Source organism: Mastigoproctus giganteus, chromosome 3, assembly GCF_048544385.1.
Source record: "Mastigoproctus giganteus isolate SK-2022 chromosome 3, ASM4854438v1, whole genome shotgun sequence".
Classification (NCBI taxonomy): domain Eukaryota; kingdom Metazoa; phylum Arthropoda; class Arachnida; order Uropygi; family Thelyphonidae; genus Mastigoproctus; species Mastigoproctus giganteus.
The window spans coordinates 9,303,016-9,317,317 of record NC_143577.1 but is presented as its reverse complement, the minus strand read 5'-3'; the positions used below and the strand labels follow the sequence as shown (position 1 = coordinate 9,317,317).

The following is a 14,302-nucleotide window of genomic DNA, read 5'->3' as shown; positions in this document are numbered from 1 at the left end:
GATCCGGTGATTGGGAAGACTGGTGATCTTTCCGATTTCAGAAAGCTGCATTTTTAGCTGGAGTCGAAATTGAGAAAACAAAGGAAATCGCTGATGTATCGAAAGCAACCAACGAGATTGCAAGAATTTAATGCGAATTGTTCGTCAGAATGAAGGTCCAGTGGCCAGAAAGTGACTTAAAAATTCAATTTGGGTAACGAAAGAAAGATCTATTCTCAACCGACAAATGCTGTGGCAGTTGGAGAATCTCAGATTTTGTAGCAACTTCAGTAAAAAATCGAAAGATTCAACTGGAATGGTGGCAAGAACGGCCACTGTTCCACAATGGGAAAAGATCATGTGGTCTGACGGATCTCGATTTATGTATATATATATATATATATATATTGAACTAATGGTAAGGTGAAAATGTGACGTAAACCTCATGAAGTCATGCATCCAGACTCTCTCGTATTCACCTCTCAAATTGGTCCAGGTGGTATCGTGGTATGGGATATGTTCTGTTAGCACCGACCGGAGCCGATCATACCGTTAGAAGGTCTCGTTATCGCCAATGAATACCACAGAAAGGTATTCGTGTTCGTATGGTATTCATTGAATACCACACGAACCAATTCCATCTTGCAATGCTTCATTTTTATCCGGATTTCAATGGATTCTTTCAAGACGACAACTCATTCACCGCGCAAAAATTGTGTCTGAATAGTTCGAGGATCATTTTTAAGATTTCCAATATCAGTTCCGATCGCCTAATACTCCAGAGCTGAATCCAATTGAAAATATCTGATAGCTGAAAAGGGCTGTTCGGCTTCGTGGTTCTCTACTGACTACAATACAGCAGCTGACAAATATCTTGATGAAAGAAAGGTTAAATCTGTGGATAGACTCTCTTTGACACCAACTGGAATCCATGCCATGTACTGGCAGTAATTCTGGCCAAAGGTGGCCCTACTAGATACTGTATAACGGTTTCTAACTTTTTGGCCAGTGAGTGTATGTATATAGAGTATGCTGTACGGTGTGTTGGTTAGATTGAAAATTGCATTTACTGTTTAGTTATTTTAAAATAATTTTTTATTTAAATTCCTTATTATTAAATTTTAATTATTTTATGACTTCTCTGACCTTGTTCTGTCCTTCGTTGTCCTGGGGTCGTCAGCTCTCAGGGGGTCAGAGTTCATTTGACGAAGTAAGCGAATTTTGTCTCTGGACACGATCGAATGCACGGACACTCTCCTGTTCTCCCTCAGGGACCCGACTGCCTCCCCTTCATCCTCCTCAAACGCATCGTCGGACGCATCGCAGGAATCGGTGGTCGAACAGGAGGACGACGACCTCGCACTTCCGTTGGTGGCGCCGTTGGGCATGTTCGAAGACTTTGGTGTTTCGCTGTGGTTGTCGTTGTTGTTGTCGTCGGTCGCTGTCAGGTCGGATTCGATAGCTTGGACGGCAGGGTCAACTCTGTTGGCGGACAGCGCGCACATTTCTTTGCGTTCCGTCGTCCTGAAAGTCGGTTTGCAGTTGCGGACAACTTCCTCACCGTCAGACAGACTGGCACTTTGGGGAAGGGGTGACAGACGATACTGGGGGTGTAACCTGTCTACAGAAAGGTGGAGGGGAGAAAAAAAGCAAAGGATCAGATAAATAGATCGATGGGGGACCGCACTTTTAAATATCGTCAAGAAAATAAATTACGGTGACATGTGATCTCCATGGCAACCACCACATTTGGTTGCTATGGTATCGTGCCCATTTCGGCGACTATATAATTGCGGCAACGAGCGTTACCATAGTAACCGCGAATGAGTATCGCGGAAATATATTTTGGCGCATTTTTTTCGTTACCATTGTTACTACAGTGGTTACCATGGTGACTGTCTTTGGTTACCATAGTGACCGTTTTATTGTTAATCTTGGCGCATGCGCAAAGACAATTTTTACCTTTACAACTGGATTCCGCTTCTGCGTTCTGTCCCATCCACAGGTTACGCATGCGGGTCACCGCGTTCTGGCGAGCGGGTTCATTCTTCGATTTTCCCCTCAAATGCAACGACTGCGTTCGAAATACTTTTGGTTTTTCTTCTGCGTTCTGAGCTTTCCTCAGTACTGCCTGGATCTCCTGGTCACTCTGCAACAGTGAACACGTGACACTTTAAAGTTTGTCTCAGAAATTCACTTTAAAATGAAAACATAATTGGATTTTTTTATTTTTTTTTATTCATTATGGGATGGGATCAATGGAGCTCGTCTGTGTTTATGAGATTTTCTTTATGGGACAACACACACGCATACAATGGGACATAAATTTATGTCCCATTGTATGTGGGCGTTTATGAGAAAGGGGATGGCTGCAGGATAGACCTGCGAAAATTCGCATATATGTTTGCTTTCTTGCATCGTATGCTGCTGATAATAAATGGCAACTGTGGCGCCATCTCGTAGCACTTTTGCGCATTTATGTAGTAAATAAAAAAGTACACATCAGGACATTTTTATTTTATTTATCTATTTAATTTAATTTAATTTAATTTATTTTATTTTATTAATGACTTGTTTATTTTATTTATCTTTTCTATTTTACTTTATTTTATTTTATTTATTTTATCTTTTTTATTTATTTTATCTTTTTTATTTATTTTATTTTATTTATATTTTTATTTTATTTATATTTTTATTTTATTTTATCTTTTTTATTTTATTTTATTTATTTTATCTTTTTATTTTATCTCTTTATTATATTATTTTATCTTTTTTATTTCATTTTATTTATTTTATGTGATCTTTTTTATTTTATTTTATTTTATTTTATTTATTTAATGTGATTTTTTTATTTTATCTTTTTTTAAATTTATTTTATTTTATTTATTTGATGTTATCGTTTTTATTTTATTTATACAACAGTAAAATAACCGATTATTTTGAAATGAAGCACGTGGATAATACAAGGTTTATTAATTAAGTGCTTTTGACCTAATTAATAGGGCAATCTTAGATATCTAAGGCATGAGGAGTTTTTAACAGCCTTGTATGGTCTGAGGTCTGATGACCAGATCGAGGACGGATCTTGAACCCCGGGGGCTCACATCTGGTGAGTATGGGCTTGGCACACCCAGGGTCCTGAGCTGGATATCATCATTCTTCTCTTTCTTGGTGATGTGTTTCTATTTCTCTCTCTCTCTCTCTCTCTCTCTCTCTCTCTCTCTCTCTCTCTCACACACACACACACACACACACAGGGGGTAACTGAGGAATTTTTTTTTTTGGCTGGTGCAGCATAAACCTCAGACTTCCTTGTACCATATGAATAATAATAATAATAATAATAATAATAATAAGCTTAGGAATTAGGTCAAAAGTCCAATTAATCAAATCAGTTACTTTCCTTATTATTAAAAAAAAAAAAAAAATCAAAATTACCCATTCGTGACAAAATCACAACGAAACCGCAGGTAACAAAACTTTAACAAAATTTACACAGCTACAAAATGTTTACACTTAAACTTTTTACTATTATTTTTAAAGTTTATTTACAATGGGTTGGGCCAATAGCTTTTTAGCTCATTAAAAATAAAGGCACCTTAATGCTCAACCAAGATTAAAGCAATTAAAACTGATACCATTAATTACTTTAGTTTCCAGAATTCTGAAGAAATGTTTTTATTTTGATCCGCCTACCAAGAAAGTCATGCTTCTGGCTAATTCGGAATATTATTCTCACTTTATGCTTCCGGCTAGTTCAGAATATTTATTCAAATTAGCCGGAAGCATAATATGAGATGCCATTAAGAATAATTATGTATATTTCTTATAATTATCCTGTGATATCTATTTCTGAGTTTTTTAAAGCGTGACTTTCCTGGTTGGCGGACAGAAAATACAATTTTCCTGAAAATACATTATACTAGTAAAGTATCAGCTAAGAATACGAGGGAGTGGACTGGTTAGAACGATCAGGTCACACTATTTGTTGGTGAACCCAGGTCCCATTCAAAATCCTCGTGGATCCTTCCGAAGGTAATGGGATTTGCACTCATCCTCCAAAGCCGCTCGGGATTTCGACTCGCTCTTGCTGTCAATGTGGTTGACACGAGGCGAAATGTATTTATTGGTTATGTGGGCGGTGTATACGGCTTCGACCGAATAATAATGCGCGCTAGTGCAGTTGACATCCTCAACACCGGAGATGAGATGTGCGCTCGCTAAATGTCAAATAGTGAAGAGGCAGCCGACAGCGGTGGGCAGATGGAAGAGGTAAATTCTTTCTGCTGTCTAAATATTTACTGGTGCAGATGTGTTAAAAGAGTTTCAGCGTGACAGTCGCTGAACAAATATAACGGAAAGTTGATTTCTGTAACCATCGGTAACAGCGGGTGAAATTATAACCTTTGTGATCAACACTCGATGGGAGCTAGTGCTGCCGACTAGCGGCAGCTGCTTTAACTAAGCGAGAGCTACTTCTCAGAGAATCGACGACTGTCCGAATGAATCTATGTTTATTCCATTCGTATTTATGAGGTAATCTTGCTCAGAGGAAGGCTGAAATATTGGATGGTGGAGATCTCAGATTCGCTTTCTGTCATAAATTCATCAACGCACTTTGTAGATTTTATTTTTTTTAATGATTTTAAGATTTTTTTTTTTAAGATTTGGAACGCGATAAATTCTGTACAAAGCGGTTTGAATCAAAGTTCAAATACAGTTCTAAGAACAAATTTTACTGGTGTCGTGTTACCTATATTAAATATTTAATACAGGTAGACACCAGTAAAACTGTTTTCATTGTTGAATAGTTGTTCATAAAGAGATTCTAGTATTGTCGAGTAATTGTTGATAAGCAGGTATCATTGTTGACTTATTGTTATATCATTGTTGTCTCATTGACTGTTATACCATTGTTGTCTCATTATTGACTGACGACCGTTATACCATTGTTGACTTATGATTGTTGTATCATTGTTGACTGACGACTGTTATATCATTGTTGACTTATGGTTGTTGTATGATTGTTTACTGACTACTGTTATACCACTGTTGACTTATGATTGTTGTATAATTGTTGGCTGAGGAGTGTTATACGATTGTTGGCATTACACTAAGCGGTCATTTTATTGGGGTAAATTTACTTAATAGCGAGTAGCCTCGCTCCTCTTTAGCTCTCGTAACAGCCAGGATTTGTCTAACATTGACCTAACCAGGTGTTGAAAGTATTGCTCATTCCGCCTACAGGTGCTCAATTAGATTGAGATCTAGTGGCGGGGAGTCACTGTCAATGTATTTTTGATCTTGTGACATGGTGCATTATTTTGTTAGAATAACCCATTTGTAGATGGATATACTGCAACCCTCAAGGGACGCCTTGGTGGAAACAATTTTCCCCATAACCTGTCGCATGCGAACGTTGTACTTCACTGGTATCAAGGTGCCTAATATCCACCACGCAAACTTCCTTTCATGATCACTGCCCGCCTACATTTTAGACATCTGACAGGATGGTTCTATGGGCTCAAGTTTTCGGCATATTTTGATCCTGCCATCAGCGTGAAATAGCAAGAATCAGGATTCGTCAAATTAGGAAGGTTTTTTTCCAATTCTCCACCGTTGGTGTTCAGAGAAGATAATTTTAATTATAAAAATTAAAATTAATTTTTATAATTCTTAATTATAAAAACTTACCGGGTAAGAATCTGTTTTTTGAACGGCTTCTTTCTTCATTAAAGAACTGTCTTCTGTCGTTGCTCGAACTTTGTTAACGGAGGCGTCACGTTTTGACTGCAAACGAACAAAGTTAACAAAATTAAGACTGCTAAACACTCAATTTTCTAATTCTAGTTATGGATAATATTAAAATAGAGACCATGGGCTCAATCAACACTTCGCAGTTTTGCTGATACGAGGTGATCTGCAATAGTACACAAAAAAGGTTAGGGTGGTGAAGGCTGAACGAGAAAGCACTGGCTAAGAGAGAAAAGAATGGGGACAAGGAGTTTTTCATGTATGTGAATTCAAAGAAAGAGAAAACGAATCAGATCGGACCCTTGTGTAAAGAGAGAGAGAGAGAGAGAGAGAGAGAGAGAGAGAGAGAGAGAGAGAGAGAGAGAGAGTACGGAAAAGTCTCAAATAACCAAGATGATGTTGTTGATGAAATGAATAGGTACTTCTCATTCATCTATAAGGAAGAAAGATCCTTCATGCTGTGGAGGGTTGCATTAGTAAAGCTGGAAAGCGGTAATTCAGCGTTGCTGATATTTCAGATTAGAAAAAACTTTGGAGTTTAACGGCAAGTAAGGCTCTTGGAGCTGATGTCATACAGCCAGTAAGTTTGAAGGAGGCGGCCAGAAAGTGCATTGAAGCACTGAGGTTAATTATGAGGGCATCAGTGGACTCGGGGGAGATTCCTTTGGAGTGGAGAAGTGCCAACATAGACAGCGCAATATGGCCTAAGTTGCCGATGCATCTAAAACCCTATTACAACAGCAGCAACAACAACAACTAAGAGAAAGTCGGTAACTACAAGAACATTTAAATAAATTTAAATAAAAGAACATTTGGAAATGGCATCCCGAAGGACACACACACACAACACAGTTTTGTTAGAGGAAAAGCATATTTAACTAACGTGGTAAGCTATTTTGACAGTTACTCGTGAGTTGGATAGGGCATAATTTCGACAAGGTTTATTAGGATTTTAGCAAGGCATTTGACTCAGTCCCTCATGGGAAGTTACTCAATGAGCTGGAACATGTTGGAATTACTGGAGAGATTCTAAGATGTCTGTAGGACAGAAGGCGGTAAGGACAGATGTGATTAATGGGTATTCTTCATATTGGTGTAACACTCTTGGACCACTGTTGTTTCTTATTTTCATAGAAGAAAGGGACAGCAGGTGTGATGTCAAACTTTGCTGACGACGTAAAGGGTGTATTGGGAGAGTCGTTAATATCAATGCCAAGGCTCCTTCAGGATGATTTGAACAGACTTCAAGAATGGTCAGAAAAGTGGTAGCTATGTTTTAATGCAGCAAAATGCAAGGTCTCACACTTAGGGAATAGCAACCCCAAAATAACTTATTCACTTGGTGAGGTTAAATGAAAAACAGTAGAGGAAGAAAGAGTTCTGGGAGTTTCGATACAGGCAGATTTGAAGTTTTCTGAGTGAAAACAGGCGACTAGTAAAGCCCATGGTGTCCTATCGATGATTTATCGAACAATATCTTGCAGAGATAAAGAGGTCACAGACCCACTGTATAAGCAACTGTAAGATCGCATTTCACTTTCATTTCAGGCGGAGACCTCACCTGAAAAAAAGAACATCAAACTCCTTGAGGGGTCAACAGACGGGCATCTTCAAGGCGAGAGCCAGAAAAGGGCGACTATGAGGAAAGACTTCAACTTTACGTGGCTACCGTTATGCGTAGCTACAGAATTTGGCAACCAGAACTTTAAAAGGTACCTGATTGAGGTTTACAAGACTCTGAGAGGGGTTAGTAAAATGAATGAAAGTGGAATTTTCAGTGAGCTAGGGGCCATAAATGGGGTAGACTGGTAGGAAGTTTAGTTTTAGCCAGCAAATTGTTGATTAGTAGAACAAGTTGTCTGAATAGAGTTGAAACTGATAATTTTAAGAAATTCAAAGGTCAACTGGATGGTTACTTATGTGAGTAGGAAGGGTATAATTTTTTTTTTTTTGTGTTAGTTTGCGGGTGCAGCAAAGCCTGTGACTTCCTTGCACTATATGTCTAACACTAACTACGCAAGGTCGGTCCTAGAGTATAGAAACCCCGGTGCAAATACCGAGGTGGGATTCTCTATCACGTATTTGGTGAAATTGTATGTCTAGTGAGTATATATACTGAGCCGCCCTTAAATACTGAGATCGGGTGTCTCATGCCTATTGCCCTCAACTTTAGGACCGATCCTGTGAACTAGGGTTAAATGAAGTAAAAGAAGAATGAAGAAACATACCTGTAATGCAACTACCCATATCATCATTGATTCATGACTGTCAGCTGCTAGGGCGTAATCTTTTCCTTCAGAGCTGGAAGAAATAAAAACTTATCAGGTATTGTATTTAGTCTTAACAATATACCCTACCATTAATATCCGGAGATCTACTTATTTATAAATAACCATTATTTAGAGTAAACCTAATAATGCCTAAGCCTTTACGACCGCCTCTAGTCTATGTGGAGCACTCTCCGCCATTTTGGTTGTAAATGTCCTCCAATATTTGGCCTTCAAAGCAGCGAACAGTTCAGCTGTACTTTAGGCAGCCTGTCCTCACACACCCGACAGTTCAATTGATTCCAAAGGTTCTCTATAGGATTGAAATCAGATCTCGGGACTGGACAGCCCAACTTTTGGACGCTCATATCCCCAAACCAGTCAATCATAACGTGAGGAGTATGACATGGAGCTTTGTTTGTTGATATAGGTACGGACCATCCCCCGACGTGCTGCCAAAACAACCAATGGTGCCAGGCCAAACCAAGAAAAACAACCCCAAACCATCACGCTGCCTCCACCACATTCCATTTCTCTGGGCATCCGCTCATCTAGGCAGGACAATTAGAATGATAGACCATGTACCATGACTCCTCACTCCAAAGCACAGCCTTCCATTGGTCCAAGAACTGTGGACCTTACACCAAACTACCAAAAGCGTCTGGATTTAATAGGAGTTGGCTTGTGGATGGCTGCACGACCGTAGTAAACCATATCATGCGTACTGTACTAAGGTCTGTGTGTGTGTGTGTGTACTGCAACAACGTCGACTTCCGTTCCAAGCGGTCGATTCTTTGCAGGGCTCTCCTGTCAAGTTCAGCCAGCTTTTCTGGTCATTTGGTTTCAGCATCAGTCCACTTCCATTTGTATATAATGTCACCAATGGACTTCAATACCATCACGTACAGACCGTTTGTTATGTGGTGCTGTGAGATCATTCTGCGCTGTAAATCTGTTAATTCCGTTGATAACAGCATCTTCCATGATACTCCTACCCATGATACATGGGTAGGAGTTAACCAACTATCAACAGAGGGGCGTCCAGATATTAATGGTGGGGCGGTGTATCACAATAATTTTCAAATCTTAAAACACGGCGATGGTTGTTAATATGGGAAGAAAAGGTGTACACAACAGCGCATTGTGATACTAGAGCAAATGATTATAATATAAATTTCAATTGCTTGATGTCTGTTAGGGCTCTTAAGATTAATTAAATGCAATAAAGATCGTTGAGGGCAAACATCTGGTATAAGGAGCAGGGGAAGAAGGGTGTCGAACTGGACTGCAGAAGCATTATATTGTTTTACTCGCTCTGTTAAACAAGAAGTTGATGGATACCAAGTCTTTTCATTTCTTCCAGAAAACTTGGGTCGAAGAGTACTTAGTAGGAGCCTAATTAGCGTAATGACTCAGCAACACATTATGGCGTAGAGCTTTCTAAACATTAAGGGCATTTTCCTCCTAGCAGACTAAATAGCTTAAAACAAACAAGAGGTTAGTTCCAATATTTAACACCAGAGGGTGCAGCGATTAATTGCCCTCTTATGATGAATAGCACCGAGCAGTCCTTCTGTAATCCCTCATCAGTAGCCTATCCGCCTTCACGCGTGTTATAATTTGGCAGGAGACGCAGAAAAGCAAACGCTGGTGTGGTCCAAGTGTTTGTGAGAATGGCTTCATTATTCATCATGTAATAGCCCACGTCACTATAATATAGACGTCCAAACACATCCAGTTAATCACCTGAAAGTAGAGTTAGCCTTTCTGCGATGTAATATTAATATTTCCAGCATTTCAAGAACCTGCAAAAGTTTCGTTCGAGATTATTTCAGCTCTCGCTGAAAGCGAAGGAAATTAAATACGAAACTAAGAATCCTTTTTATTATAATTTACAGACCATTAAGTAAATTAAATTACAAAGAGTGGGTAATTCAAACTCTAGAACGAAAATTTATTTTATTACGAATCCTTTTTTGTAAAACTAGATAAGATAAAAGGCTTTTTTTGGAATTTCAGTTGCCATCCACTTATTTTAGATAATATAAATATGGAAGTAATGCTTGATAGTCCAATTATGACATTTTTATTCTAGTAACTATGGCAACAGTTCTACTTATAAATTGAAGTGCGCTGTTATTATGCGCAGTTTATTATCTACGTTTGAACAGTTATCTTCTGCTTGTTTGTTTTTTTTCACATTTCCTTCAGATGGCGCTTTTCATAAATTCTCAGTAAATAACAGCGTATTGACAGGAGGAAATAAAATCTAAAATAAAACTTGCGTTTATAACTTTCAGCTTAAATTAAAATATGTTTATCGCTCTTTCTCATGATTATGAGTAAATATAAAGGTGTTTTTCCTTCTTCTTCTTGGAAATTTGCTCATATCTAGCCAGTTTCTAAAAGAGGGTGACAAATCCCTCTCATCTAGTTATCGTCCCACTGCAGTCACCTCTACTCTTTCCAAAGAAATGGAGAAAACAATTAACGGTCAATTCTTAAACTGTCTAGAAACCATCCATCTGTTCAATGATCGCCAGTATGGATTCCATCAGTTTCGATGCAATGGTGATATTCTGGAGTATGTTACCCATCTATGGACAAATTCAATGGAAAAGTTTGGTGAAACTCAAGCTGTTGCTCTTGACATTTCAAAGGCTTTCGATCCTATTTGGCATAAAGGTCTTCTAAATAAGTTTCCATCGTATGGTTTATCAACAGTTTCTGTAATTGGTTATCCAGTTTTCTCTCTGATCGCTCACTGAGGGTGATGGTTGATGGCTCTCTGTCTTCTAATTTCTCCACTAATGCTGGTGTACTCCAAGGTTCAGTTCTTTCTCCCACTTTTTTCCTCTTGTATATTAATGACCTTCTTCCATTGACCGGAAATCCTATCCATAGTTTTGCTGATGATAGCACATTACATCGTATATATCCCTATTGATACTTTTCTATAGATACTTTCATGGGCCCTGTTCTTCTGAATTGGCTTCTATAATTCCTGCTTTCTCTCTACAAGAACAGTTTGAACACGTGCTACAATCAGTCAACATCCTTTTACTGTCCAACTTCAAACTCACAGAAGCAACTTTTCTTCTTCCTCATTTATTCCTTCAACTTCCATTTTCTGGAACAACCTTCCTTCATACCCAGAAAATTACAATTTACAGAAGTCTAATGTCAACAAATATCTTCTTTCATCTTCTCAACCTCCAACCCGTGCAAGGAATTTGAACAGAAAATAAAAGGCTTACCTTAGCCTTCTCCGGTGAATATTTTTCTATTTTATTTATTATTATATTTTTAATGATTTTAAAATAGAAATCTCGTTTAGAATTTAATAAAAAATAGCTTTATTTTTTCGAGCGCAGTCATTGGTCAATTATTAATAAACCTTTGCTCGTCTGTGTGCCCTTGGGGATGTTTCAAACAGTGTACAAGGATTACGATATTGTCTCTCTGGTTAGAAATCGAAGTTCATCTCTCCCCTAAGGCAAATATTACCCAAATACACACAGTCCTGACAGGACTTCCTCGGGAAATTATGAAAAGTTAATTTAAAATTCTACCAAACAGAGATCTTCGTTGTATTGCAAGTCAGAAGTGGTCTGACGCCAACGACATTTTCATCGCTGCCGTGGTAACTGAAGATACGTTTCTATAGCAACCGGGGTTTTCTTTGCTTGGAATCGAAACTGTTTTAAAGTAAGCAATAAACACTGGCCCTCTGGGGAAATGAAGTCACCATTCCTGGGGCCATTTTTTTTGATGATGTGCAGGGATGCAGCAACAAAACAGTGGATGGGTCTTTTACTGCTAGTAGCCACTCGAAGAATTTTATGGAGGAAAAGATGTTGAATCAACACCAATTATCACCCGAATTTACAAAAAACATTTACATTGAACTTTTTAAAAAATTTTAATTAGACTTACTGAATTACAAACTGGTTACTCTCTTCGAGGGTTAGAGAGATAGCAGCGCCCCTGATGTTGATTACACCTAGCGGTTGCTTGCTCCTGGAATCCGTCTCAGTTTTGTAGTATAATAGTTGACATCCGGTTTCGTCAAAGACGTACCACTGTCTCTTCCTGGCCTTTAGGCGACTGAGAGCTACAGGGAAAGAATTCATTAGTTCCAGGAGCCAACACTCAACATGCATTTTAATGAAACAGAGAATTTCAAAGCAGGAATTATTAATTTTTGAGATTGGAAGCATTCCCTGGTGATTGTTGGATACCATCGAACCTTAAGAGCTTATGATCAAATAAACATTAGAATTATTTACAGATATTTAACACTAAATCCACTAAAAAGCAAGTAAAATGGATAGGTACCGAAAACAAAGTTTATTTATATTTATCTTTAAGGATTACAGGATCTGACGTTCTTATGTTTTCTTCATTTCTTAGTTACTTCTTACCGAGTGGTCAATCCGATAGCGCAGAAGTACATGCGATGGAGTTGACTGGTTCTAGTCCATATAATCACTAAATAAGGTTAATGGTAATGGTCATTATCGTATAATAAAGATCATTCATTAAAGAGTAGTTATAAACTTCACTCACAATATGATGGTGCTGGAGTAAAAACAGAACATTTCATTGGCTGAGATGGCCAAATAAACAATTCTAGAGTATTTAGTTGACCTGGTTCGATTTCACGTGATCGCTAAATATGGTTAATGGTAATATTCTTCTCAAATAGGTGGTTGTAACCTCCTATGATCTTTATTTACTTATGTATTTATTATACTGGCATTTCCGCCATATTATACAATACTGTACTTAAAGACAGAGACATGAATCCACTCATACAATACATAAATACTTAATAGCAGACATTGGAAGTTCAGTAAGGGAGAGGAGAGCAGAGCAGACTCGCACCAGTAATCAGAGCAATGCCCACATCCTACGTCTACTCTGCTAGTAAATATTAATCTGTTCTGATGCACAGCGTGTGAGACCCGCACAAACCAAACCAAACTATTATATTAGGGTCACCCGGTAGGTTATTACATATACCCATGTGGATTATGTCTGTTCTATGGTCGATTTGCTTGTTTTGCTGGATGAAAAGCGCCAGTTTCTGGGGAAAAAAAACCTTGCTATGTACACTTGAGACCGACTAACAGATTATCAGCCAGTGTGCTGCCCCAATTGGAGGTTTTCTTTTTGTTTCAGCGATCCCTGCCAAATTCGGGCAACCCCGCCGTATATTACAATACCATACATACAGTGTTACAAATACAGTTCATAGTACCGTATAGAGACTGAGGTACATCCATTCAAAGTAGGCAACAATGTCCAAAGTCCATCTGAACAAGAACCCTCCAAGATGTCTTTCTCTCTGAAACCTTTTAGGGAGCAATGTCCACACAGGGTAACCTATAGATTAGAACCCTGTTGAAATATTGAAATCCATTGTTCTATGACGTACACTGTGCTGCCACTTTATTAGGTACACCCCTGCTATCCACACAAATGGTTAGTCCCACAACGTTGCAAGTCACATGACCACAGTTTTGGATATAAATGCAGCAGAACAACTTTTCTAGTACAAACCGTAGCAAGAATGGGGAAAAGGAGTGAGCTAACGGACTTCCAACGTGGCATGGTAGTAGGTGCAAGACGTGCTGGACGAAGCATCTCTGAAACGGCAGTTCTCTTGAACTTTTCACGCACCACAGTTTCAAGGGTGTATCGAGAATGGTGCAACGAACAGAAAATATCCTCTTAACGGCACTCCTGTGGAAGAAAATCGCTTGTTGATGGGAGAAGTCAGAGGAGGATGGCTAGAATTGTGCAAGCAAACAGACGGGCCACAATGTCACCCATCACGTCAGAATACAACCTTGGTGCGCAGAACAAAATATCGCAACGGACCACTAGTCGCACTTTGCCGCGAATGGGCTACAACAGCTGACGGCCACATCGCGTACCTTTGTTATCAATGAAGAACAAGAGAGCACGTCTCCTGTGGAAACAGCAACACCAGCACTGGACTATCGAGGATTGGAAAACAGTTGATTCGTCTGACGAGTTGAAGTTCCTGGTGCATCATGTTGATGGAAGGCTAGGAATTTGGCAAAAACAACATGAATCCATGGACCCGTCATGTCTGACGACTACTGTGCAAGGTGGTGGGGGCAGGGTTATGGTGTGGGGAATATTTTTTTGGCACACGGGCCAATTGATACCTATAGATTCACGTCTGAATGCCACATCGTATCTAAACATCGTTGCTGACCAAGTGCATCCGTTCATGTTGACAGTTTATCCTCAGCAGATGGTTACTTCCA

General features: G+C 38.9%; 1 protein-coding gene across 3 annotated transcripts in view; it reads right to left on the bottom strand.

The window, feature by feature from the left end:
* LOC150087653 (uncharacterized) overlaps nucleotides 1-14,302 on the bottom strand; it is a 354,571-nt gene that overhangs the window by 215,425 nt on the left and 124,844 nt on the right. For all 3 annotated transcript variants that reach the window (XR_016546750.1, XM_090369903.1, XM_090369902.1), the window contains exons 3-7: nucleotides 11,937-12,114; nucleotides 7,962-8,034; nucleotides 5,674-5,769; nucleotides 1,942-2,128; nucleotides 1,126-1,600 (exon numbers count right to left, since the gene is read on the bottom strand). Coding sequence is in view for 2 of the 3 variants with exons in the window: in XM_090369903.1 (XP_090226029.1) it covers nucleotides 1,126-1,600; nucleotides 1,942-2,128; nucleotides 5,674-5,769; nucleotides 7,962-8,034; nucleotides 11,937-12,114 (1,009 nt within the window). In the remaining variant the exon portion in view is untranslated. The remainder of the gene's footprint in view (nucleotides 1-1,125; nucleotides 1,601-1,941; nucleotides 2,129-5,673; nucleotides 5,770-7,961; nucleotides 8,035-11,936; nucleotides 12,115-14,302) is intronic.